The following is a 26,996-nucleotide window of genomic DNA, read 5'->3' on the forward strand; positions in this document are numbered from 1 at the left end:
GGTGAGGTCAACATCTAGAGTCCAAATGTTTTGCCGGATGTGCATCGTATGTAGCCACACAATAGTGTATTCATGAGTAAATCATTTAGAACTGTTTCAGACTTGCACAGTTTACGGTATTTGAAATCCATGAGAAATAATCAATGTTGGCTACAGTATATCTTAATAAAGGTTAGGAAGTGATTTCAATTCATTTAGGCCATCGCCTGTCTTTGTTTTGCCCTATTTGCATCGGAAATGCATCTTCAACTACAACAAAGTCTTCAAATGATTGCTTGAGAGGAATAAATGGTTAAAAGGCGGAGGGGAAGTGTACAAGATAACTGGCAGCTTCTTCTTTTGGATTTACCGCAGGAATTTTAATCCTGCTAACATTGGCCAATTATAGTTGAGGGTTACTATGGCATAGACATGGTCTTGAGGGCAAAAAGGTTTAGAGTGATTAAAAATGCAATTCAGACTAAAATGAAACACATGTGTACATGTAATCCACACATGATTGAGCTGGGAGACAACTCAGTTCTTTTGTTATATACTGTACTTTAGGTTCACAAAATAATTTTGTGTTTTTTTTGTTTTGTTATCGTCATAGCAACATCAGTAATGATCCCTATTCAGCTGAGGCAGGAGGGAGAGTGAAACTATAATTGTAAGGGAACAGCTAGGTTGTATGTATTCTCCCAGGAGCGAAATGGGTGTGAGACGTTGTGTGGTCTGTGAATTTACACCTGCCTCAGGCATCAGTGCGTGGGGTTACTCAAACGATTTCTATTGTATCCATTTTCTAAGTCTAATAGGCCAAAAAGAGGAATTGTGACAAATCATGTAATGGCAAATCATGTAATTATCACCTGCAATTATCACCGTCATTTTTTGAGATAAAGTTTTTTCGATGCTTTTTAGACAAGAAGAAGTTTGGCTGTAAGCAGACTCAGGCTTCAGGTGTCATTTATACAATCTGCTATGGTTTAAGAAAGGATGCAATGGGATTTTAATTTTAAAACAGCGTTTTAATGTGAATTTTCCAGTTTGGGGTTTGTTAGCCATCTATTTACCACACCTTTTCCAAGAGACATAATTATACTTATACAAAGGATCAAGAAGCAAGTGGAAACAGAATTTCTTATTCAAGGGATGATACTTGAACAAAATTAACAAAATATCTGTATTGACAAATACCTTATATGCAGAGTATTCACTGACCTAGCAGGGCATGTTGTCACACTTTAAGTTGTCACAATGTGAACTTGCCATTAAATTGATTGTTTATGCTTTTTAGCTCAATTTAAACAGTAAAACAGTTATGAAATACTTTTAAAAAAAATCATAAATGGAATATCATGTTTTTTATTGTTTTGACAAAAATATTAAACCAACATTTTGTCTGTAAAATGGGTATATTATTGTGTATTCTGTGTATTCTGTGTATTGTGTCAAAAAATGTGATTGACAGTTATGGTGAATGTATTTCTGTTTTGAAGGACATGTTCAAAACCACTTCTAGAGAAAAAGAGAGGCGTTCTCATTTTGATGGACTTTCACAATAACAGGAAGATTTCAAACAATCATTAAGTACACCTATCATTTGCCAAGTCGTGGGACAAGTTTTATTGAGACAGGAGATGCTGCTTCTTCATTTGATCAATTTGTCTTGTTAATAAGTCTGGAGAGTCAGCCAGGCAGATTTTAATTTCTTTAATCCTCATTTGGAACATAGTATAAAAAGACATGATATTTCTTCAGTCAATCTGTCTCTCTTTTCTTTCTATTATTTTCAATACTAATTACTATTACAAAGGCAACCTGTTCAGGTTTTAATTACATTTATGCAATTTTCCTTTTTTAATTTTATTTTAGTCCTCTGACATGAATTCACTGTACCATGGACTGAAAAACAAAATCTGAAATCTAATTAAACCATAGACCTCCAACAATATATGCAAATGACTAAACTGGGGCAGCAGTTCTTGATATAAAATGCCATAGCATTTTGAGTGTCTTGTGTAAGTGATGAGTTTTAATAATAAGCTTTTCATTCTTTCAAAATTAGTCAGCCTTTGTGTTACAAGTTTCATAATATCTTGTTCTTCTAGTCCTTTAATGGTAGTTCATTCTTGAAATATTGCAATAAATTACAAATCTGCCTGCAAACTATTTGATTTGAATTTATAATTATTATTTATGTTTTGTTGAGCCCAACCACACCTTTCATTAGCTGTTTATTTACAAACTAATTCTTAATAAAAATCACAAAATTTAAGAAATAAAATAAAACGTTTAACTGTTTTTTAATGAGTCTTAATTGATGAATACAGCACAATGCCATGAATGAAAATGTGTAACGCTTTACAATAAGCTTGTATACATTAACATCAATTAATGCTAATATGAAGAAGCATTTTAAAGCATTTTTTAAATACTGGCTTATATTAATTTATAATTATACAATTATAAATATGTAGTTTTCTTTTGTATTTTTTATTATTAAAAGTTGAATAGGTTAACATTAGTAAATGCATTATGAACTAACACAAACTGACAATGAACAGTAGTATATTTATAAATTAGGCCTAACAAACATGAATCATTTTTGCTCATTATTATACAAATATAGTTCATGATACCTGATGAATTAACTAATGGTAACATCTAGAACCTTTTTGCAATGTGTTGTTACCTTTCAAATCTTTTTAAAGACTTTAAAAAATCCTTTGTTCACACTGATTTTAAATGTATGGTACCTAGATCACTTTGAGAACGAGTTGGCGTTTGTGAATGTTTGTCCGAGTTGACCAATCAAGAGTCTTAAAATAAAAATCTATTACCAAAGTTTGAAGGTGCATTGATATCTCTGAGCTAGTCGATAACATGTGGTTTAAGGTTTTGAGCAGGTCATTCCTATTGTAAATGTGTTTTCTTTTCAATACATAGAGAGGTAAACATAGTGAACTAGAGGATATTTACCCTCCAAAGAGATATTGATTTACAGAGTCAGAGTGGATCATCAGTGGATCATATACCTCCACACACACATCATTCAGTCACATAGATATACTCCACTGCCTTTATTGTGCGATCAACACATTTACAAGAGTGCCTAAGTTCTACTTGAATTGCTAATCGGTCATCCAGAAAGACTGTACTTTAATTTCATTGTCACAATATTGTGAGCAGATCAAAACAGGTTGTACTAGCATGGTTCATAGCTATACAATTGTCAGTCCATCTGGCAGCAGATAAGAATAACATCAGAAAAAGGTTTTCTCCCATATTTTACATGCTGCATGTACTGTACACTTTTTCATCATAAGTGAATATTTTCCTCTATTCATTTGTTTAGAGGTAAAATTATGAATCTTGTCGTGATTGTGATCATCCTGTAAAAGCATACATGCTTTAATTGTAACACTTTACAATAAGGTTGCATTTGGCAACATTAGAAAATACTATATGTATCATGAACTTATAATGAACAATGTGTTTTCAGCATTTATTCATCTTTGTTAACGTTAGTTTAAAAAATACAACTGTTCATTGTTTGTTCATGTTAGTTCATAGTGCATTAACTAATGTTAAAAGATAATGTATTAGTATATGTTGAAATTAAAATTAACCAATATTAATATGTACTATAAAACTTGTTCATTGTTAGTTCATGTTAACTAATCTAGTTAACTAATATTAACAAAGACAACCTTGTTGTGAAGTTTTTTGTTTTCGTTGTTTGCATGAAATTGGTATTTTGTCGAATATATGCAATTTATTAGTTTTCTCATTGTAGAAATGCTAACTAATTTTGTGTTATACAATGGCAAATTCAACTGTGATTTATTTCAAACAGGCATTTACTCTTTTGGTTGACCTGAGAGAATATGCATCTAAATGTATAATGATAGACTGGTTAGTAGGATTTTTTTTCTGTGGCTGTAAACCTGAGCTTGCTGTTGTGACTCTCTGGAAGGATGCCATATGCACACTCACGTAATCTTGGCAGTATTCCCTTGGAAGTACGAGGCACTGCACCAAGAATTCCTACCGTTACAGGACAGTGAGTGGCGCTCGATGGAAGCCCCTCCAAGACTGTAGGTCAAACAGATCAGTGACAGGCCAAAAAGAACATCTATATCTCTCTATCTCTTGCTCTCCCGCACTGTTGGTTCTGTCATATAACGTTGCCATGGATCTGCGGTTGCGTTGCTATGGTGCCACAAGGAAAATTTTGCGTTTGACCATGTTGGTCTTGGCTAATGTCATTTGCCAATCCCAAAAGTCATTTGGATAGTGAATGAACACTCGGTCAATGGCATTTTCTTTCAAAGCATGGGTTATTCATAAAAACAAATAATAGTTTATTTTAGTTTTTAATGAGACAAAGCAGGTTACACCAGGAAAAGCTTGTTTTATAACAACTGCACTCTTACATACATTATATTACAGTCATAGACTCCCTTTTTTAGAACACCACACAAATCTATTTACTCAATGGCTTTTTAGTTAAATCTTTAAAAAAAAAGGAACAAAAAAAGAAAAGTAAAAGGTCCTAATTGTTTGTATTCTGATAGAGCTTTTATGTACTTATTTTCTTTTCTTCTGAAACTACTCACTGCTAGGGGTTGTCTTGTCATCTTACAACAACCTTTGACCCTTGACCTCTGACCTTGGGTGAATGGAATTCACAACAAAGATTAAAATTCCTTGAGGAGGTACATCATGGTACATCAGTTTAGGCTCTTCTCTTGTGGAACATGCTCTTCTCATCATAAAATACTAAATTTCCAAGATATTATTATCACATACAATACAGAGTCGATTATGTACACCCTCTCGCCTGTACCAGTATCACATCATCTGCCTAGGATTGATGGTGATGGGTTATTTTTGCCTTGCAAGGTCTTCCCATTAGTGCAGTGAAAGTATTTAGGTCCTTTTAGTATTTCACTCTAATCATGCAGTGGACAAAAGCTTTTAAACAGTTGGTCGGTTCAGCAACAAAGTCTCTGCATGTTCAAGCATGAGTTCTTTGAGACATGGTCCATTGTGAGGTTAATTCTCTCTTTTCCTCGTGAGGCCTCTTCCTGTAGCGCTAGGCCTTTTCAGAAAACCACATATTTTTTAAAACAAGTGAGCATTGCAGGGTGATGCCTCAGAGTCAGATGTGGGTTTGGCTAGACAAGGGCTTAAAGTTTGGGTTGGGGTTGTATAGGAACAGACACAGAGACTTCATACTGGCCGGTCCACAGCATACTGGCAGGGGCTTAAGTTGGACACAGGGTTCTGCACGGCCGGGTAAGCAAAGTTGGCATGCTGTTTGGCCTTGAGCCGAAGGCTGGCCAGACTTGAGTTACAGGTGTCTCTGTACATGTACGGGCTGGCCGTGGTGGCATAAGGACAGGCAGCTGCTGATACGGCTGCAGAATTGAGGGTGGGGCTGTTCAGGTTGTTCAGGTTTCCCAGGTTGTTGAGGCCAGAGCCGGGCACCCCTGCCACTGCCGAGGGCACCATAGAGGAGGCCATGTTCATGGAAGGGATGGAGCTGGGTGGTGAGAACATGGGCTGGGAGGACAGGGGACCTACATTCATGGAGTTAAAGAAAGGAAAGCTTTTGGCTGACAAGGGGCTGCTGGCCAGGCTCTTAGTTGCCCAGTTGTTGTAGGAATAGCCTGAGTACATGTCATCGTACGGCTGCATGAGTCCATTGAACTGAGCACCAAAACCATTCTTACAAAGCTCAGCTTGCTGGTTCCTTTCTCTCTTCCTCCACTTGGCACGCCGGTTTTTAAACCACACCTGTTTTAAAGACAAAGAGGAATGCGTTAGAAACTGTGCTTACAAATGGAGGTATGACAAAATTGAGAATGTAGAACTGCAGTTTACTGACATGTTCCAAGTACAGTATCAGTAACGTTTATTCAACGTAAATTGCATTCTCCATTTTTTGAACATACTTTTTCTCTAACTCTGACACTGGAACTTTAATATTTAGATTTTCTTATTATTAGATTTAAACAAGAAAATTTCTACTTGGCAGAATTTAACTGCTTGATTTATTAAACTAATTTAGTCACTTAAAATGAGTTTTCTCTGTGAGAAATGTTATTAAAGAGCTTCCCTCACATTTAGTCATTTAACATCCTATTTTTAGGGGATATTGGGTGGATTCAAGTTTTAATGGGAAAATTTACATTTATATATTTAATTTAGCACTCAGTGAAATTTCTACATTTGTTGCATTGTAAATCTTTTCCTTTTTAAAGTTAATAGACTCCAATTAGCATATAAAATAATGCTTTATGTTAAATATTTGGAAGATCAATACCTTCCTTGTTGTTATAGTATCAGCTCTAAAACACATGACAGATTAAGTTAGTAAGTACTTAACTGATATGATAAACATTTATTTGTATTTTTCTCAACATTGGGCCATTGCATGTCCCAGAGGATTGATACTTATCAAAATGAACAGATTTAAATTAGTTATTTTTGTTATATATGTGTCTCATTAAAACTGAATTGTAAACTTTTTACCATGCCATCTTCATTCATTTTTGTTACCTTTCAAATGCCTTTTATGTATAGATTTCCACCACAACAAACAATTCTGCCTCCTAATAATTGAATAATAAATAATAAATTCATGAAAGGTCATGTATTTGTTCAATGAGTCAATGAAGAGTGTGCTTGGAATAAAAAAATGAGAAAAATGACAAACTTTAATTTTGCCAAATTATGCAAAAAGTGTAAAAATATGATTTAATTGTGTGCAATTAGAATATGCAATGTCATTTATGAAATCAGCAAAGGAAGCAACCATTTTATTTTAAAAAAAATTACTTTCCATTACAGTCATTTCATTCAAATACAATACATAATTTGAGATGTGGTGGAAATGACACTTTGTTATCACAACTTTCAGACAAAAATTACATACATCTCCTGCGATTGTCGACAATTGTAGACAAATGTAAAAAAAAAAAATTTGAGTATGTAAAATGTTTTAACATAACTTTACTTTCTGAATCCACAGTGCTAAAAGCGCCCAAGTTCAAGAAACACCCAACATGGGTATTATGACACAAAGTTAAACTACATTAAGAGACTTCATTACCACTGTGATGGATTGTCTCCACATACTGTATTTAAAAAAAATAATCTCACATTGTAATTGTCTGTTGTGCTTAAATGTCATTCATCCTTATTTCTGGGAATATTTAATGTCATCTGTTATCCAGCATACTGTAAATGATAGCAGTTTATATTGGGAGAGAGGGAATACCCTCCTCTTGTGAATGTTCCACTGACACATTGGCAATGGTGTTTAAAGCCTAACCAAAATAACTGAATGTCAAATATAGATGGATGGTCAGTGTGTTCCTTCCCATAATGATTCAGTCATTTATTTTGGATTGAATGCATTGAATGTCCTTCTGACCCCCCATCTTCAAAGTTTTGTCCAAGGATGTGTTTTCCCAAAAGAATGGTGTGGAAATTATGGTAACAATTTACAATAAGGTTCAATCTGTTAATGCATTAGGCATCATGAACAAACAATAATAAATATATTTTTACAGCATTTATTACTCATTTTGTTTGGTCATTCAAATAAAAATGTTCATTGTTAGTTCATAGTGCAACTAATATGTTAACTTTTGATTTTAAAACTGTATTATTATATGTTTAAATTAACACTAAGTTTAATAAATGCTGCAAAAGTATTGTTCATTGTTATATCGTTTTGACTAATGTTGTTAACGTATGTTAACAAATGAAACCTTATCGTAAGGTGTTACCAAAATTATGTTGAAAACCAAGCAAAGGAAGCACCATATGGAGAAGAAACCTTAATTTATGTGTGGTCCATCCTGGAGGGTTTTTAATGCAGCCTGGGTCAGCCTGGCATTAGGTCAGGGCCATGATTTAGGGTTTGTGTGTTTATTAGGAGCACATACTCTTTCAATTGCATAAATCAATATGACGGCATAAGCATGCGCAATATGTGGCATAAGGTTCCAGCTAGGATTAGTGGCATGCATGCACAGTTCAGGAGGCCACTGATAGACATTACGATATAGGGGTATCTCTAACTCTGTTGTTCTTTCAAAATAACAACCAAGACTGTGTGCTATGTGACCTTTCCTCTGTCCAACATGAATTTGATCTATTAGATGTGAGCCAGCCAAGGAGGTAGCCATTGCATTGTCATCCATCAGAATGGGAGTCCACCTGCTCCCTTTTATGTTGCTCTTCACTGACCAAAATTTACGGGGAGTTTTTTAAGCTAAGTTACATCACAAATTTCAATATAGCTGCTGTCTAATCGCACAGAAAATCCCACAGTCAATACCAAGCTGATGTCTAGTATTTAAGTGTTCTTAAATATCCTGGAATAGCCCAGACCTATGATTTATGTCATATGGTTCAAAGGAGCACCCATTCATTAAACGCAGTATCCAAATTCACTTCATTGACAGCATAGTGAGCATAACTGCCGTGCTTATCCTTTTTAACCCTCTCTTCATGAGTCAGATTGTCTACATCAATGGCACGTACCCGTACTCTTGCTTCTGTGAGGTTGGTCCACACAGCAATCTCCTCTCGCGTGCTCATGTCAGGATAACGGTTTCTCTGAAAGGTGGCTTCTAGTTCCTGGAGCTGCTGGCTGGTGAAGTGTGTTCTTTGCCGCCGCTGCTTTTTCTTCAGAGAGCCGTCCTCTGGGTTTGACTCATCCGTGTGGTTCTGATGAGACTTCTCTGTGTCTGTGCAGAGTTACACGGAAGAGCATTGGTTAAACAGCAGATACATATATAGCTACTTCCCACTTTACTCACGCATCATGCATTTGGGCAAATGTGTGAAATACAATAACCAAAAAAGTTGTTAATTTCTGTTTGACTTGAAAACAAGAACAAGATAAACTGCTGAGGCAAAATTTTCCTTCTGTGGTGTGGATTTCTGCAAATTCAAGACCCCATAAAGGGCTAAATTAGCAGGCCACATAATCCTGGGATCAGCCATAAGTGACAGGGCAGGTTTGGGGCTGTTTGGCAAGAGCTTAACTCTCTAGGAGCAGTTCTAATTCATCAGAAAGCTTTCCAGGACTCCACAGGGCCTCAAGGATAACCAATAAGACATCATCACACTGCTATCTGTCAGTGGACATCCCACTTTAACACTTACTACTGTACCTCATCTGCTATTCAGACCCCTCAAAAACGATCGCTATCCTTCTATTTGATTAAAGAGTAGCATGTATTATTATAACTGGACAACATTGATGGAGGACAAATTGCTGAAATTGAAATCAACTAAATTATGGATCTTTTTTCAATGGACTTTGAATCCCGATACTACTCATTTTCTTCAGTCACTTTAATGCATTACCCTATTTACATTGACTTACTGATTTATTGTTCAGTTTTAGTTCATTTGACTGTTAATCTGAAAATAATAGTAAGATTAAAGTAACGTCTTCCGTGAAAGAGATAAAAGCTCGTGAAATATGGATTTCAATTCTGACGAAAACTGTCGACTGAAATTAAACTCGTTCATATTATTCATTCATTAAACACGTACATTTTAGGATACCTGGCTTTTTATTATTTTATGCCATTTTATCTCTATAATGTTTTGTTCAGACTGACTCTTTTATACTGTTGTTTAGTACCAAGGACCTCTGTGTGTTGTATAACCTCTGTGTAAAAAATAGCTAATAATAGTAGCCTAATTTATAAATGAATAGCATTTATACATCTTTATACATATATATGACTTTAGATACAAAGAAAATGAAAAATAAAAATGTACAAGTATTTAATTAAAAGAAGTGGAAACATGACCTTATATTAAAATGTAACTTTCTGTTTAACCTCAATGCATTCACTTTCAGAATTAAAGTAGTTATGTATCTATGGAATATACATCTAAAGAATATGACATTAAACTAAAAGCTAAGCTGTAGGCCTATCAGCAACGCACATTCGTTTTAATTTGCGTTCTTTGATTGAATCTCATTTTAAATATTTTTTAAATGCATAGAAATTCATCTAGAAGCGGAAACTAACTTTTCTAAATTGTTTATTATCTGATTTGTTTATTATTTCTTAGACTACTCAGTTTAATATCGGGTTTTCCAGCCTGAGACTAGGCTATACTTCCGGCTAAATAGTGACGACAGTCTCGAGCTCAAACATCTGTTATCTGTTATGATCTGCTATCATTGTAACAAACTTAAAATACATTCAAATTATAGACACACATTGGCCAGTTGTTTTTAGCACTAAAAATTAAATGTTTGCATTTTTTCAAACGCATGCGCAGCGCGTGTTTAAACGCTATTAAACTGATACGGGATATGTTATTAATTGAACAGATAGGCCATAGGTGTATTAACAGTAAAAACAATATTAAGACAATTCACTGAACTCAGATTTCCTTTTCTTTTGAGGACTGTATATCACCTGACGTGCATACTGCCCTGCTCACTGCCCATCATGCATATTGCATACATCCCCTATAGAGCTTGCTCTTTCCGTTCCAGGTGTTTAGGTTTATTCGCATAGTCCTACTACCTTTAGTCATTTGGATATCAAATTTGAGGCAGAGGAATTAATGATTTATGCACCCTTCCTTTAGCACGTGATTTGGGTAGTCGGGATCATCTCCTACACATGGCGACTGTCATCAATGCAGTGTACCATGACTATCCAACATCTGTAAATCGTAGGCTTCAGGATTCAAATGAACCCAGCTTATTCAAAACTAAAGCCGCTCATTTAAGTCGCCCATTTCAGTTTGAACAAGAGTACAATGGAAAAAACATTTTTTTTAAGTGCCATAAAATTCACAATAGAATGTGTTCATACAAAGACAATCAAGGCTGGCAGCTGGATCTGGAATGCATATTGGGCTACACAACTGAAAGAGTTTAAGTGAAAAAAAAAAAAAATACAATAAATAAAAATAAAAATAAAAAATACAAATGAAGATAAAAAAAAAAATGCCTGTAAATTTAAAATCATATTGGTTGACTCTTTTAAGAATTAAGCATGATTTTAGCATACTTTGTATGAATGTATGATTGGCTCGAGGCCTACATGAATATGAACTGACCACTGTTGTCTTGGCCTTTGCATCCTGGGTCGTGTTGAGGAGTCCCGGAGTCAGAGAGAGACAGTGCCGGGCTACGAGCCTCACTGTCCGTAAGAAGGTTAAAATCCATAACCTCGACCACCAGGCTCTGCGAACAGCAAAGCATCATATTTACATGAATGACAATTCATCTCAAAGATTCACACAAGCTGATGCCAGAAAAAAGGCTCATATCGTACACATGACACTTCATTGTTTACTCAGGTTTACTGTGACAGCTTTATCACGTTACAATGAATGGATTTGATCTGTTCTGTTTTCTTTAAATAGTGCCTAATAGTCCATGAAATTGCATTGTGGCTTAGGAATTTCAAAAAAGTAGGCTACAGAATAAAGTTAGCCTATGTTGGGATCACATTTCTATGTGTCTAGCTATTAAAAAAAACAGCACGCTATTAGGCTATTCTAATAATAATATTGTTAACTTCCCTGTGAAAAAAAAATAAAAAGAGTGCTACCACAGCAAAAACATATTCTGACTATAGAAATCTCGATTTATTTAGACCAAATTATAAAAAATAGTAATCGGCTTCATTTGCATGGTTTCATCACATCAAATGAGATGTAATAAAAATATCCGGCTCATTTGCTTTGTGTTGCAAATCTCCAAAATGTCAGGGTTCATTCGTTTACAGCTGTACCTCTCTGTGGCACTCTGAAGAAGTTTTGAACTTGGCTTCATCACGGCCAGCTCTCAAAGGCTTTGTTACCAAAAGCTTTAAATAACAGCCTCGTAATAGAGCCTAGAATAACAGCTTGTTTATTTATATAACGGCAGTTAACACCTTAAATACTGAGACACGATCACTCTCTTACAGCGTTTTGAATCTGTGATGAGACTGGCTTAAGCGTTAAAGTAGGTCAGAATTCATCAAACGGATTCCGAAAACCGCAGCGCTCGAGACAGAGTCAGACTCCTCCACATGCGATTTACTCCCCTTGTTAATATGTTGATACGATTCCAGTTCTCTTGAAAAATGCATTCATTGTTAAAATTGTGAAGGTTTGACCAATATAACCTTGTGGATAATTGGAGATTCCTCTACCACTTTTCAAAACAAGATTTTACATTCACATTTTTCTTCACGCATTCGCACTCGCAACATTCTCTTGTTGAAATTCTTTTTTATTAGGCCTACTTCATACAAGTATCCAATCAAACAAAGCACGTTCCGAGCACGTTCTTCACCGTCCAACAACAACAACCAATCCCTTCATCTCATAGAGAACGTTTTCATTACCGTACGTCAGTTGGAGCTTACACAAATGCTATATGAAATAGTCCAGAATGGATCATTTTTATAATTAATATGAAAAACAGTTTCTCAAGCCTAAGAAGAAACCCCTGGTCGGGTTTGCAGAAGCACTAAGTAAAACGTTAGTGGCATTTAAATTAAACAAATGATAATCTCTACTGCACGTTCCCCAAATGCAACGTTATATAGCACGTAAAAAACGCTCCTGAATCAACAAGAGCCTCGGACCACTCCTAAATCCATTACGTGCAACTTCAATAGATTTTGCCCTTGCTCTCACTGTTTATCAGAGACGAAAGGACACAAAATAAACTAGATAAATTATTTTGATAATTGCAAATTCAACACAATCTCTGAGAAAAACGTGTTGGTTTAAAAAAGAAAAAAGAAGAAGAAAAAAGCGGCTTTTAAACATTACTCGACCCTGTGCATGACACTTGATATCCCTGAATTTACATCACAGACAATAAGGTTGGCCTATCTTTATGTAGGCCAACTTTGGTAAGCATAACTAATTGCAATATAAAGAAAATAGGCTAATCGTGATACTTTATTAAATCACAAATATGTCAGCAGTCACATAATGGTACACGTCACAAGTATAGCTTGTACTTTGCTTTGAAATCAAATTAGATGAAAGCAAATGTTTCTTTATGACGTTATAGATGCGGTAATTGCCATCTGTGTTTCATACGTTTGGAGGTAACCTATGAAACACATCGTCACACGCCCACTTTATTAACCTCTGTAGAAACATTTTTGAAACCCTATAGTTTTAATTATTTATTTTCCTATATCCAGTGATGTTTATATTTTTCAGTTTATGCCTCGACAAGATAGCATTCATTTCCATTGAAATTTCCATTGAAGAGACAAATTCCTGGAGAAAGTTTTGGTATGAGTTCAGCACTTTTGGACCCGACAGCTGCCGTAACTGCAATTAGTTCTAATTAAAATAATTTATGAAACATCGTAAAACGAAGTAATTTAAAACGATATTAAAAGTGTGACCTTTTATCGGGAATGCCAGCCCAAATCTAGACAAGCTTTAGGAATTCCAATAAACATTTATTTACAACTTTTTCCATAATTATCTGAACACATTAAATATTTGAGCAAAAGTCCATTAAATTAATTGAAAATCAGCCTGGTATTTGAGAAAATAATTCAGTGGAATATTACAGAAACTTATGTAAATATATTTGAAAAGTATTTTCACAACTTGATAGAAAACCGCATTTCCAGAGCATCATTAGTCACATTTCTTTCTTTCTTTCTTTCTTTCTTTCTTTCTTTCTTTCTTTCTTTCTTTCTTTCTTTCTTTCTTTCTTAAAATATTTTAGGGTCAACAGTATCCAAATTATATGTAAAATCAATAAAAGTTGCAAAGGAATGGATTCTTCCAAGCATAGTAAGAAAACTGATTTCAAAAGCAGACCATGATAAATCATGCAAGTAATCAGTATTCATAAGGTGATAGATACTCATGAGATTAACAGTGAGGATAAATAACAGACGAAGATACAAATATGGCTGATTTGGAAAGCTTTCTGGCAAAATATTCAAATAGGGTCTGCCTTATTTCAGGGCCCCAAAATCAAATTTCCAATCAAGTTGTCAACTAGATGAATCTTTGATATTACACATGGTGAAAGATTCTGTGATGTATGTTCAGCATTTCAAAATCTGTATGCATCAGAAAATATCACATGATCTAAATTAGTCACACATATAAAATCATGTGTTCATGACAATTAATGCTTCAGACTGTTAAGTGAAGTGCATACTAAATACTGTACAAATGCACATCCATAAACTGAATAAAATTAATCCATAAGAACAAATGTATGCTTCGCAAAAGCAATTTGTTTCAGTATGCATGCCATCTGATTGTACAGATTCTGCGGTGCAATTATTAAATGTAATTAAGATAACATATACAATTTAAAAAGATACCTAATGTTTACTTTTAGACTGCATTTCTTTTACTTGTATATTCTTGCCTTAATTTATTCGACAATCAAAAGGTCACTTTTTAAGCTCAATATAAAGAGTACATTCTATAAGCACATCTCTTCGAAATCTAATAAAAATGAGGGTAACGTCCCTTGTAAAAGCAGCTGGCTTATGAGGAAGGTACAGCATCACGAGAATGCTGAATTAAAATCAGAACTACAGATATACTTTAACACATACCCAGAGACTTTGGTTATCTGTCAGGTAGCTGCTCAGGTGCTGTTCTCTTGGCCATAGGTGACGTAAGCTGGTTATTTCATCCTGAGCAATTGTCAGTTCTCCCCAGGGAAGTGCAGCATTATTACATTTCAAACTCTATCAAGGGTCCTCTAAGGATTGGAGGCCAACAAGGCAAGTGATCAAAGACTCAAAAACCCAAACCCAAAGACCCAAAACGGAAAGTGACCAGGTTTTTCAAAAGTGTCTTGGTTCATCTCATGGTCCTGTATAGAATAGTATATCTTAACTCCACTGACATGCTAAAATGGTAGTTATAATGCCAGATGAAGTGTTTCCGGCTAATTTTAGAAAGCAAATGTGTGTGGTGTTTAATGGGCAGAGTTTGTGTGTTTATTTGAATTATTAAAATATTTTCTGTGAATCTGGCCCAAGCCTTAATGAAAGCCATGGATGAGTGACATTATGACCTCTTAGGGGGAAAAATGAATGCTGTTTCAGAGATAATTCAAATTGCTCAGGGAATATCACTGTAGGGTTTGTGTTTATAACACGGACATAGATCTCATTAAATATATATATATATATATATATATTTTAATATATATATATATATATATATATATATATATATATATATATATATATATATATATATATATATATATATATATATATATATATCTAATAAGAGAAGAGATAATGGAGGTAAAATCCTCTCGTTTTTCGGAAGATTGGTTGGTCCATCTGTTGGTCCGACAGAGTCAGACAGCATACATTTCTACAGGCTGCTGCATTATCTCAGGAATTATTCATAAACGCGTTTGGAATTAATTCCTTGGATTAAGAGTTGATTAAGATGTGTGTCACTTTGCTGTCTGAGAACTTATTAAGGGCCCACTCGAGCCGGCGGCAGATGGAATTTCTAGCCAATGTTTGCAGATGTTAATTTCTCCCCTCCTAACAGCCATTTGCATTTGCCCGTGTATGTCAAAGCGCGGCTTTTCCTACACGCAGAACTCCAAATATCCGTGTACGAGGAGACGCTCATCTCAGAATAAGACCGGTCATGTTTATTAGATAACACAATACGTACACAGAATTAATCGTTCGACTGATATACAAATGCTTTCGATATTGAAATGTTTTTCATGAACATTCCCTAATATTCTAGGATATTGATTGTAAGCAAAATTTACAGAAAAAAATGCTTGCGTTTTAATAAGATTTCTTATAAATTAAGGCTGCCTGTAGGCTATTTCTTATTATTATTAACATCATCATCATAGTTATTATTATTATTACTACTGCTGCTGCTGCTACTATTATTATTATTATTATTAGGCCTATTATTATTATTATTATCATTTTAGAATTATGGCCAAACACACTGGACTATGTGGTTTAATCACTCACAATTTGTTTTTATTTTATGACAAATAATATATTTCTTCAACATGATTTTTAATATAGTTCTAGTTCAAATGCAAACAAACAAAAAAAAAACAAGCATTCGACAAAAGAAAACTCCAGTTTAAATATCGAAACAATAGGCCTACAAATTAAGACAAATGTCGGAAAAAATATTAATTATCCTAATGATCATTTTTAACACAGGCTACGTAATATTTTTGATATGGCAAATAAAGAAAAAAATTAATAAATAAAGTTTTGCTAATCTTGTTTGTCTATTTAATTCTATGTTTTATAGATGAACAGTTGCGTTTAACTGAGTATTTTGCATCGTGGTCACTGCACACAAAAGAATGGTCCCTAATCACAATTAACTGAAACATTTAGATTAATTAATAACATTTTTGCAGAGCAGCTTCGTAAATGTGAGTTTTATGAACCGAACTGCTCTAAAATTTTCTTTGGGTAATCTCATAAATCATGTATTTTTGAAGGAAATATGTGAGCACAATGCTGTTAAACAGTGCAAAAAAATAAATAAATAAAATAAAAGGAGAGTATATTTCTACGAGTCTCATGCTGCTTCGACCACCTGCCACCTATCAATTTAGGCATATCACGTAAATGTCCTGACATCTATGACGAACAATCCTTGAAAACAGAGGTCATGTGATAGGCAGCATGATTAGACAGGGAAATACTATGGAGGAGGTTTATTTAATTGTTGTTGTTTTTGTAATCCAGTATGTAGGTTCAGCACAATTGTAATATGGCTATTATTTACTTTATACAGCTTTAAAAAAAAAAAATAATTGGCAAGATGAGGGAACAAAGTTTGAACTAAACGCAGATAATCCCAGAAAGAATCGTTTCGCCCTTCTATATCAAATCACAAGATTATTTAAAATTATAAACCAAATCAATGAAAAGTGTTATAACACAACTATTACCAGCCATTGTCGAATCCCTCCCACAGCCAATAATTTACCTGAAAATCATTTTTAATGTGTTAAAAGTTTCACCAAGTATCTATTTAAGCAGGGGTTTTAAAATATATATAAATCATGCAGCATTTTAAACTGCTGAACTGTTGTTCATCAATCTTCAGTAGATTTTGTCTAAGTCCTTAATGGAGCAGAGTGCTCAATAGCTCAGTTTTTTCTAACTCATATTTAGAAAATGGTCTAATAAATGAGTCAGTTTTAAATCTATACTAGGCCTACTGCTGCTAATAATGTAGAAAAAGTGGTAACCTGCCCGTAAGGAGCTACTATTACTCTTCTGACGATTGAAATGATTTGTGTTACTGTAGCCTATTCGGGCTTATTCAGACATGTTAATATTGTTGACTTGAATAAACCAGAAAGGCTTATTTAGATATTAGCACATGAAGTGTTTGTAGGTTTTCATGTGTAGACACGAGATTGCATATTTGAAACATAAAGCAGCATTCTATTAATATAAAGTAACTCTAGAGATATTGAACTGGACTTTGAATCTTTCGGCACAGCCGGACTTCATCACATCAACTTCAGCACGATGGAAAAGCGACGCATTTTAAATCGTCTTTGTTGACCCATCATGGTCTCTTCTCTCAGTCGAGGGTCAAAACTGATGTTCATGAACTGTAAATGTTGCACCGCGGTTCTTTTTGCCCAACACGACATGTCTGGATTGAGGTAGTCTGATTTTTGTGGGACTGAAAGGAGACAACATCTTCACAGCTCGAGAGCACATTTCACCACAATGACTTTTATCTACTTACATGAAATCCCGGTCAAGTGGAGGTAATCCTCGAAAAATATACAACTTTGTCGTGCGTTAGCTTCTTTTCTGAAAGGATGCAGTCGTCATGTAGAAAGTTCCTTATGGTGACATGAAAAGAGACAGTTTCCCCTCTCGCTCGGTGTTGTCTGTCATAAGTTTTAGCGGCGAGTGAAGGCTTGATCCTCATGCGGGGAAGGACTGACTTTACGCTAAATATCTTGTGCGACAGGTCCACGGCAGAAAGGAATGCCCGCCCCTGGACTCTCTCTCTCTCTCTCTCTCTCTCTCTCTCTCTCTCTCTCTCTCTCTCTCTCTCACACACACACACACCCACACACACACACACACACACACACATGTTGTGTTTCCATGTTTTATGGGGACTTTCCATAGACATAATGGTTTTTATACTGTACAAACTTTATATTCTATCCCCTAAACCTAACCCTACCCCTAAACCTAACCCTCACAGAAAACTTTCTGCATTTTTACATTTTCAAAAAACATAATTTAGTATGATTTATAAGTTGTTTTCCTCATGGGGACCGACAAAATGTCCCCACAAGGTCAAAAATTTCGGGTTTTACTATCCTTATGGGGACATTTGGTCCCCACAAAGTGATAAATACACGCTCACACACACACACACACACACACACACACTATATATACATTCTCTCTCTCTCTCTCTCTCGCTCTCTCTCTCTCACATTCTCATTTCAATTTCAATTTATAATAAAATCTAACATAGCAGAAACACCTGTATAACATTAATCAACAGATTTAAACTGTGGATATTTAGAACACAGTAATTAATAAACAAAAAACTAATGCATTGTATGTCAATATTTTAAATCCCATGTAACAGATCCACAGTAATATACTGTATATATAATGAAATAATACAAGAACTTATGTATACATTTAAGTGATAAAGTTTGGTTTAGTGGCTCAGAGTGTGTTCTCTCTCCTATATGATTTGAATTTGTTAAATTTCAGGCAGTTCACATATTTCAGGTATAGATTCACTGCATTTATGGTGGAGTGTTTGATGGGGGCTTGATATAAGGTGTTTCCAAAATGTAATAGATGGCTTTTGAATGTGTAAAATTAATGGATATCTGCCTAGTTCTATTCTTTTGGACTCTTAAAACATTACTACAGAATTCTGTATGGAGGGTCTCAACAAGGTGTTTAACCCATTTAGTGAAGTTGTGACTATACAGAGAAGTCCGTAGATCTCACATCCATAAAGTGCAACTGGTAAAATGACACTGTCAAATATTGTGTTCCAGGTTTTGATTGGGATTTCTATGTTATGAAATGTTCTTATAATGGCTTAAACTGTTTTCCGTGATTTCTCCTTCAATGTGATAATAGCCAGACCAAAGCCACCTGATGCGCTCATCTTTAAGTCTAAAATAGACATAATTTATTGTGTGTTCTAGGGAGGTGTTGCCTAGTGTGAAAATATATCTGATGTCTTGAAGTTTGGCTTTCTTTTGGAAAAATCACAATTTTGGTTTTAATAGGATTGGCCCAGTTGAGGCAATACTGCCGGAGCAGGTCTAGGTGCTGCTGTAGACATTCAGCAGTGGGTAACAGCAGCACCAAATCATATGCATACAGGACAAACTTCACTTCTGTGTTGTTTAGGGTGAGGCCAGAAGCTGCAGATTGTTCCAGTGTTGTTGCCAATTCATTGACATAAATGTTAAAAAGAGTGGGACATAAATTGCAGCCCTGTCTCACCCCTCAGACTGAGTGAAGTATTCAGTTCTTTCGTTGCCAAGTTTTATAGCACACTTTTTGTTCAAATTAATTGATTTAATGATATCATACACTTTACCACCTACACCAGTTTGGATAATTTTATAGTATAGTCCTTCATGCCAAATGGAGTCGAATGCCTTTTTAAAATAAATAAAACATGCAAAATGTTAGATTACTGTGTTCGGTGAACATGCTTATCAATCAGAGTGTTTAGCATATAGATATGATCTGTTGTGCAGAAGTTTGGTAGAAAGCCAATCTGGTTTTTACACAGGACATTGTGCTCTATAAGGAAGGCCTGTATTTGGGTGTTTAGAATACAGCAGAAGACCTTCCCAAGTTACTGCTGACACAGATGCCCTGGTAATTGATGGGGTCAGATTTGTCTCTGCTCTTATAAATAGGGGAAATTAGTCTCTTGATCCAGATTTCAGGAAAGTGGCCAGTTTGTAATATAAGGTTGAATAACTTAAGTAAAACTGTTAAGTCAGGTGAGCTGTTTTTGAGCATTTCTGTTCTAATTAATTCAGGACAAGTGTATGTGTCAGTTCTTTTACTGTGAGGTTGTAATCTAGAGGGTTCTGGCTGTTTTTGATTGTTGGTTCTAGCAAAACTTGCTCATGGACAGTAATTGGTGGGGCGATAGACTAGTTGATGGGAGCTCTTTGTAAAATATTAAAAAATCTTTCCAGATATTTCTGTTTGATATAGGTATATCCTTATTTTTGGTTGTATTTAAATTATTCAGTTATATTTCTGCAGAGTTGATTGTGTTGATCTATTTGGCTTTCAATAGTCAATTTATAGCTTTTCTTCATTTCTATAAGTTCACAAAGATTATGATCAGTTATACTGTGATTGTGGCTTCTTTTCAGGAAAATGTTAATTTGGCAATGATCTGTCAAGTATGTCTGTGGTCTGACTGTGAAAGCACTTATATAGGAGAGGTTCATGTCTGTGATAGAATAATCAACAACACTCGGGCCAAGAGCTGAGCTGTATGTGAAGTGGCCCAACGAGTCTCCTCAGGTTCGGCCGTTTAGCAGGTGCAGGCAGAGGCCTTGACAGAGCTGTACCGACTCCTTTCCATTTCACTTAACTTTGTGGTCAAGGTTGACGCGAACAGTTGCTGTAAGGGTCAGTTGCAGGGAATTGTTAAAAATGTGGTTATTTCCGTGAGTGTCTATGATGTCACATTCGTGCCCTGCCCTGGCATTGAAATCCCCACACAGCAGTATGTTTCTCTGTGCCTGAAATTCACTGATCTCTGTATGGAGGATGGAAAAAAATTATTCATTATGGTATGGTGATTCTGTATGTGCGGTGTCGACCTCCACCACGAAAGGAGTGTTGGGATCTGGATGATGCAGGATTAGAGCTGAGGTGAAGCGATCTTTTAACTGGTCGAAAGCTTGAAGTGCACCGGTGGATCAGTGAAGCTTGGTGTGTCCCCCTTTTGTAACGTTCGGTGTTGTCTGTCCTATGTTCTCTGTTTTCACCCATCACGTTTATGTCATGTTTCCTGGTCTGCTCCGTGTTTTCCGTCTCACCTGTCACCGCTCCCATTCCATGTCACGTTTTCCCTGTTGTCCGCCAGTAGTCTCACTGTCCGAGCGTAAAACTACATTTCCCACAATTCCCGGCCCACGTCACTGCCTGCACTCATCAGTGTTTCCACCTGTGTCTCGTTGAGTCTTGATTGTGTTTGTGTATTTAACCGTGTCTGTTTCTCCTTTCCCTTGTCGGTCTTTGTTGTAAGTTGATGCCTGTTTCCCATGCTTCCATCATTGTTACTTTGTTATACCCGTTGTTATACCCGTTTATGCCTCCCGTTAACCCTTTGTTTGCCTTTCATGTTTTGTTTATCTTTTTCCCATCGTGGATGTTTACTTTTGTTCATATTTTGTATTACCCTTGTTGTCTAAATAAAACCTCCGCTGCGACTAGATCCTCATCCTGTGTCTGCCTCCACCTTCAATCGTGACAGAAAGACCGACCGCAAATGGATCTAGCAGCGGTTTTCACCACACTGGCCCATGCAAATTTTCCCGTTTGCGAGTACTCACGGCTCTTCTCCACGGTCGCCATCCACACCGGGTTCGACGACGCTTCCCTGAAGCTCATCTACCGGAGCGGGTTACCATCAGCCCAGTGGTGGGAAGCGCCGGAATTCGGAGAGCACACTTGGAGGGAGTACGTGAGTCTCACCCTCAAGAAACTCGCACCCGAGGAACCACTCCTTGTGTTTCCGGCTGTCGAGCCTGAGCCCCTGCCTTCCCGGATCGATGAGCCAGCGCAGCCAGCTTCTTCCGCCGGGAGGAGGAGAAGGAAAGCCTCCGCTCTCCAGCTCACGCCTGCCACGGTCAACGAGCCAGCACCCGCGCCTGCCACGGTCAGCGAGTCAGCGCCTGCCACGGTCAGCGAGCCGGCACCTACGCATATCACGGTGAGCGAGCCAACGCCTACGCACATCACTGTGAGCGAGCCTGTCGCCCCTGAAGTCAGTGAGCCAGTGCCTGTAGCCTCGACCGTCCCTGAGCCAGCGCCTGTAGCCTCGACCGTCCCTGAGCCAGCGCCTGTAGCCTCGACCGTCCCTGAGCCAGCGCCTGAAGCCTCGACCGTCCCTGAGCCAGCGCCTGTAGCCTCGACCGTCCAAGAGCCAGCGCCAGTAGCCAAGACCGTCCAACAGCCAGCGCCCCTCGAACCCTCTAGGGCTCTGCTTCCCGAGCCTCCCAGGGCTCCGCCGCTCGAGCTTTCCAGAGCTCTGCCTCTCGAGCTTTCCAGAGCTCCGCCTCTTGAGCTTCCCAGAGCTCCGCCACTCAAGTCACTCGGGCCTTCCAGGGCTCCGCCCCTCAAGTCACTCGAGCCTTCCAGGGCTCCACCTCTCGAGTCTCTCGAGCCTTCTAGAACTCCGCCCCCTGAGTCTCCTATGGCTCCGCCTCTCGAGCCCCCTACGGCTCCGCCTCCCGAGCCTCCCACGGCTCTGCTCCCAGAGACTCCAGAGCTTTCTACGGCTCCACCTCTTAAGCCTCCTACGGCGCCACCGCCCTCGGCTCCACCTCCTGAGCCCTCCTCGGCTCCGTCTCCTGAGCCTTCCTCAGCTCCGTCCCCAGAGCCTTCCAGGCCTCCGCCTCTAGAGCTGCCTACGGCGCCATCGCCCTCGGCTCCACCTCCTGAGCCATCCTTGGCTCCGCCTCCTAGGCCTTCCTCAGCACCGTCTCCTGAGCCCCCAGAGCCTCCCTCAGCTTTATCTCCAAGGCCCCTTGGATCAGCCCTAGCCCTTTGGCCTCCTCCCAGGCCCCCTGAACCAGCCCTTGCCTTACGGCCAGCCTCCGGGCCATCTAAACCCGACCCTGCCCGGGCAACACCTCCCAGACCACCGAAACCTGTCCCTGCCCGGTCGATACCTCCCTGGCCTCCTAAACCTTTCCCTTTGTGCCCCCGTGGACTGCCTAATTGCCCCTTGTGCCCCCGTGGACTGCCTAATTTCCCCTTGTGCCCCCGTGGACTGCCTAATTTCCCCTTGTGCCCCCATGGACTACCTAATTGCACCTTGTACCCCCTTACTCTGTCTTTGTGTGCCTTGTGTCCCGTTTGGTCTGTTAGTTTTTCCTCCCTTCTAGCCCCTCTCGCCCTGTACATCTGTTTATTCCTGTTGGTTCTTCCCTCCTGTCTCTTAGGACCGTCTGGAATCCGGTCCTTTTGAGGGGGGATTATGTAACGTTCCGGTGTTGTCTGTCCTATGTTCTCTGTTTTCACCCATCACGTTTATGTCATGTTTCCTGGTCTGCTCCGTGTTTTCCGTCTCACCTGTCACCGCTCCCATTCCATGTCACGTTTTCCCTGTTGTCCGTCTGTAGTCTCACTGTCCGAGCGTAAAACTACATTTATCTACAATTCCCGGCCCACGTCACTGCCTGCACTCATCAGTGTTTCCACCTGTGTCTCGTTGAGTCTTGATTGTGTTTGTGTATTTAACCGTGTCTGTTTCTCCTTTCCCTTGTCGGTCTTTGTTGTAAGTTGATGCCTGTTTCCCACGCTTCCATCATTGTTACTTCTCCGTTGTTATACCCGTTTATGCCTCCCGTTAACCCTTTGTTTGCCTTTCGTGTTTTGTTTATCTTTTTCCCATCGTGGATGTTTACTTTTGTTCATGTTTTGTATTACCCTTGTTGTCTAAATAAAACCTCCGCTGCGACTAGATCCTCATCCTGTGTCTGCCTCCACCTTCAATCATGACACCTTTTACCATGGTGGTGAGTGGTGCAGCGATGGTGCTGAAGTTCCTAATAAATCTTCGATAGAAGTTGGAGAATCCTAGGAAGCGTTGAAGTTCCTTCACCATGGTCGGTTGAGGCCAATTTAGTACGGTGTGCACCTTGCTCTCGTCCATAGCCACCCCTTCTGGATTGATGATGTACCCGAGGAAGGCGACTGACGTTAGGTGCAACTCGCATTTCTCTGCCTTGGCGTAAAGCTGGTGATCTGCGAGTCGTTTCAAGACTGCCCTGACCTGTGTAATGTGTTCCTCCAGAGAATTACAGTAAATTAGAATGTTGTCGATGTAGACTATCAGACACTGGTTCAGCATGTCTCTGAAAATGTCGTTTTAAAGGACTGGAACACAGAGGGACTATTGGACAAGCCGAACTGCATCACGAGGTACTCATAGTGCCCACTGGTGGTTGAGAAGGCTGTTTTCCATTTGTCCCCCTCCCGAATGCGGATTAGATTATACGCACAGCGTAGATCAAGTTTGGTATAGATCTTAGTGGATCTAAACTGTTCTAAAGCCACTGGGACTAGAGGTAGCGGGTATCAGAACGTCATTCAGGCCATGATAATCAATACAGGGATGAAGGGACCCATCCTTCTTACCCACGAAGAAAAACCCGGCTGCAGCCGGCGAGGTGGAAGAGAAGATTGAGGGTATCTTCAACCGAGACAGTTTGCGTGGCGAGGGTACGGAAGGACAGCGCGAAGTCCGCCGCTTTCCTTGATGGAGTGTGAGCAACTGTTCCCTAGTGCTCTTACCACTTTCAGGATGGTCGAAAACCTCAGACAAACGCTGCATGAAGGCGTCGAATGTGGTTCAGTTTAAACCCTGATTAGTCCAGACAGCCCATTCAAGTGCTCTCCCCGTGAGTAAGGAGCACACAAATAGGATTTTACTCTCGTCAGAGGGGTAGTGCGCTGGTTGTTGGGTCAGGAATATAGAGCATTGCATCACGAACCCCTTACATCTAGAGGGCGTACCGTTAAACTTCTCAGGTAACGCTAGTCGATGACTGGCGGTTGCACCGTGGTAAGACAGAGCCGTGGCCATCTGGCTGGTGTGAGGCGCTGCAGGCACGGGCTGCGGTGCGGACTGGTAAAGACCTTGTATGGACCTCATTACCTCCTCCATCAATGAAGTGAGTCAGCCAAGCTGATGAGCAAACAAGCAAAGAAAGAGCAAACAGGAATATCAGAGGTAACAGTATTCGTGGTCAGACAGGCAGAAGATCAGGGCAGGCAGCAGACAGCAGAATCAGAGAGATAGGCGTTAACACAACAAGGGCAGGAGGCAGACAAACGTACTCGAGAATACAGGGCAAGGTCAATACACAGAAGATCGGTAGTAGTAATAATAATAACGCTCAGAAATGTAGCCGGGGCTTTAATAAATGAATTAATAAACAGGCATGGTTTAAATAGAGTGATGATGATATGGAACAGTTGTGGTGTAATTGGACCAGGTATGCAGGCTTATGGGAAATGTAGTCTTTAAAGTAAATACTCAGGTGAGTCAGATCTCCTGTGGCCGATTGAGGAGGCGCCTTCACCAGCGTTCGTGACACAATGTCCCCACCAGAGTCTCTGCCATGCCTCACATTTTTGTGTTTGTAGGAGGGCAGGATCATTTCTTTATATCCTGAAGGACAGAAGGTATTTACATCTTGCCGACACCATGTTTCTAACAACATTACAATATCTTGGGGGGCCAGACGCTGGCCACCCCTGGAGTTCGCCCGTTTGAATCCCAGGGCTTGCTGAGTGACTCCAGCCAGGTCTCCTAAGCAACCAAATTGGCCCGGTTGCTAGGGAGGGTAGAGCCACACTTGGTAACCTCCTGGTGATCGCTATAAAGTGGTTAGCTCTCGGTGGGGAGCGTGGTGAGTGGTGCGTGGATGCCGCGTTGGATGGCTTGAAGCCTCCACCTGCGCTATATCTCTGTGGTAATGCGCTCAACAAGCCACGGGGACTTAGAGCAAATTTGGAATTGGACATAACACCCCCCCGATCACAAATTTTTTCATGAAGTGTAATTTTGTGAGTTAAAAGTTAGATACAAAGATAAGACAATACAGCATAGCAGTTTAAAGTATCACAGTATAGCAATATATCCTAACAAAGGTTTTTTGTTTTTTCCCCTCTACATTTGTATAAAAAGAAACAAAAAAAAGAGCATATTGTATTTCATTCTAGATTACTATTTAGCCTAATATCTTGCAAAGAAGCTAGTGCAAATGAACATCTAGGTCTGAAAAATCTGGATTCTCTCTCTCCCACTCTCTTTCAGTCTCTCTTTCTTTCAGCACATGCTCTTGCTACACATACACACAGTAAATCAAAGGCTACGGTCAATCACCATGAGCTCACTTACACAGCTTCTACTTTAAGACATGCTTCATTCATAGATATATAAGATTAATGTTATATCATGGCTTCATATTCACAGAGACAACCTATTATTTTCTGCTAATGACAATGTTTTGTGTTCTTTAAATGACCATTTTCAGTAAACTTAAAAGTTAAAAAAAATACTAAAATTGGCAAAATAAAATTTATATAATACCATTTAGAAAACAGATATTCTGATTATTAAAGTGTATAACAACATGAAATACATTTGACAACTTGCCCTATAATTAAATAAATAACTATCTGCCCTGATCTGACTTTTATAGAAGAATAAATATAACATAAATAAACATTGTCCTAAGAACACAGATGAGCCTTTTAAATTAAATTTGTAATTAGTTGAGTCTTGCCTGATTAAGTGGTTTTATGCCACTGAGGTTTTATTGTGTTCATTTGTTTACCCAACAGTATAAAAAAATATAATGTTATTGGAATGTTAGTTTGTAGGATGGACTGAATGCAAAAATAAATAAATAGATGCAAATTTATAGTGGTTTAAACTGTGTTTAAAAAACAAAACACACTACCACTGCTAGAGAAAACAAGCATTTGTGTGATAGTTACTGATATATAGCCATTGTGACAACTTGCCCCACTCTCCCATATTAATCCATTAAACAATAAAAGAAGATCAAACTTAAGCCAGTAGTAGTTTAAAGTATTACAGAGTCAGTGTTTTATGCTTTATTATATTTTATTTCATTATTTTATAGATTAGTAGATTAATTCATATGGAACTCATATTTATAAGACATTGAGGTGAAT

General features: G+C 38.2%; 1 protein-coding gene across 1 annotated transcript; it reads right to left on the minus strand.

Annotated features, from left to right (window-relative positions):
* Nucleotides 1-4,380: 4,380 nt before the first annotated feature.
* On the minus strand, nucleotides 4,381-17,965 carry LOC127617632 (pituitary homeobox 3). Its single transcript, XM_052089625.1, has 4 exons — nucleotides 17,773-17,965; nucleotides 11,107-11,233; nucleotides 8,548-8,753; nucleotides 4,381-5,787 (listed from the first exon to the last, which is right to left on the minus strand). Exons 2-4 carry the CDS (start codon nucleotides 11,213-11,215, stop codon nucleotides 5,221-5,223), a joined length of 882 nt encoding a protein of 293 aa, XP_051945585.1. The 5' UTR covers nucleotides 11,216-11,233; nucleotides 17,773-17,965; the 3' UTR covers nucleotides 4,381-5,220.
* Nucleotides 17,966-26,996: the final 9,031 nt, after the last annotated feature.

The sequence above is a fragment of the Xyrauchen texanus genome, chromosome 24 (assembly GCF_025860055.1).
Source record: "Xyrauchen texanus isolate HMW12.3.18 chromosome 24, RBS_HiC_50CHRs, whole genome shotgun sequence".
In the NCBI taxonomy this organism is placed as follows: domain Eukaryota; kingdom Metazoa; phylum Chordata; class Actinopteri; order Cypriniformes; family Catostomidae; genus Xyrauchen; species Xyrauchen texanus.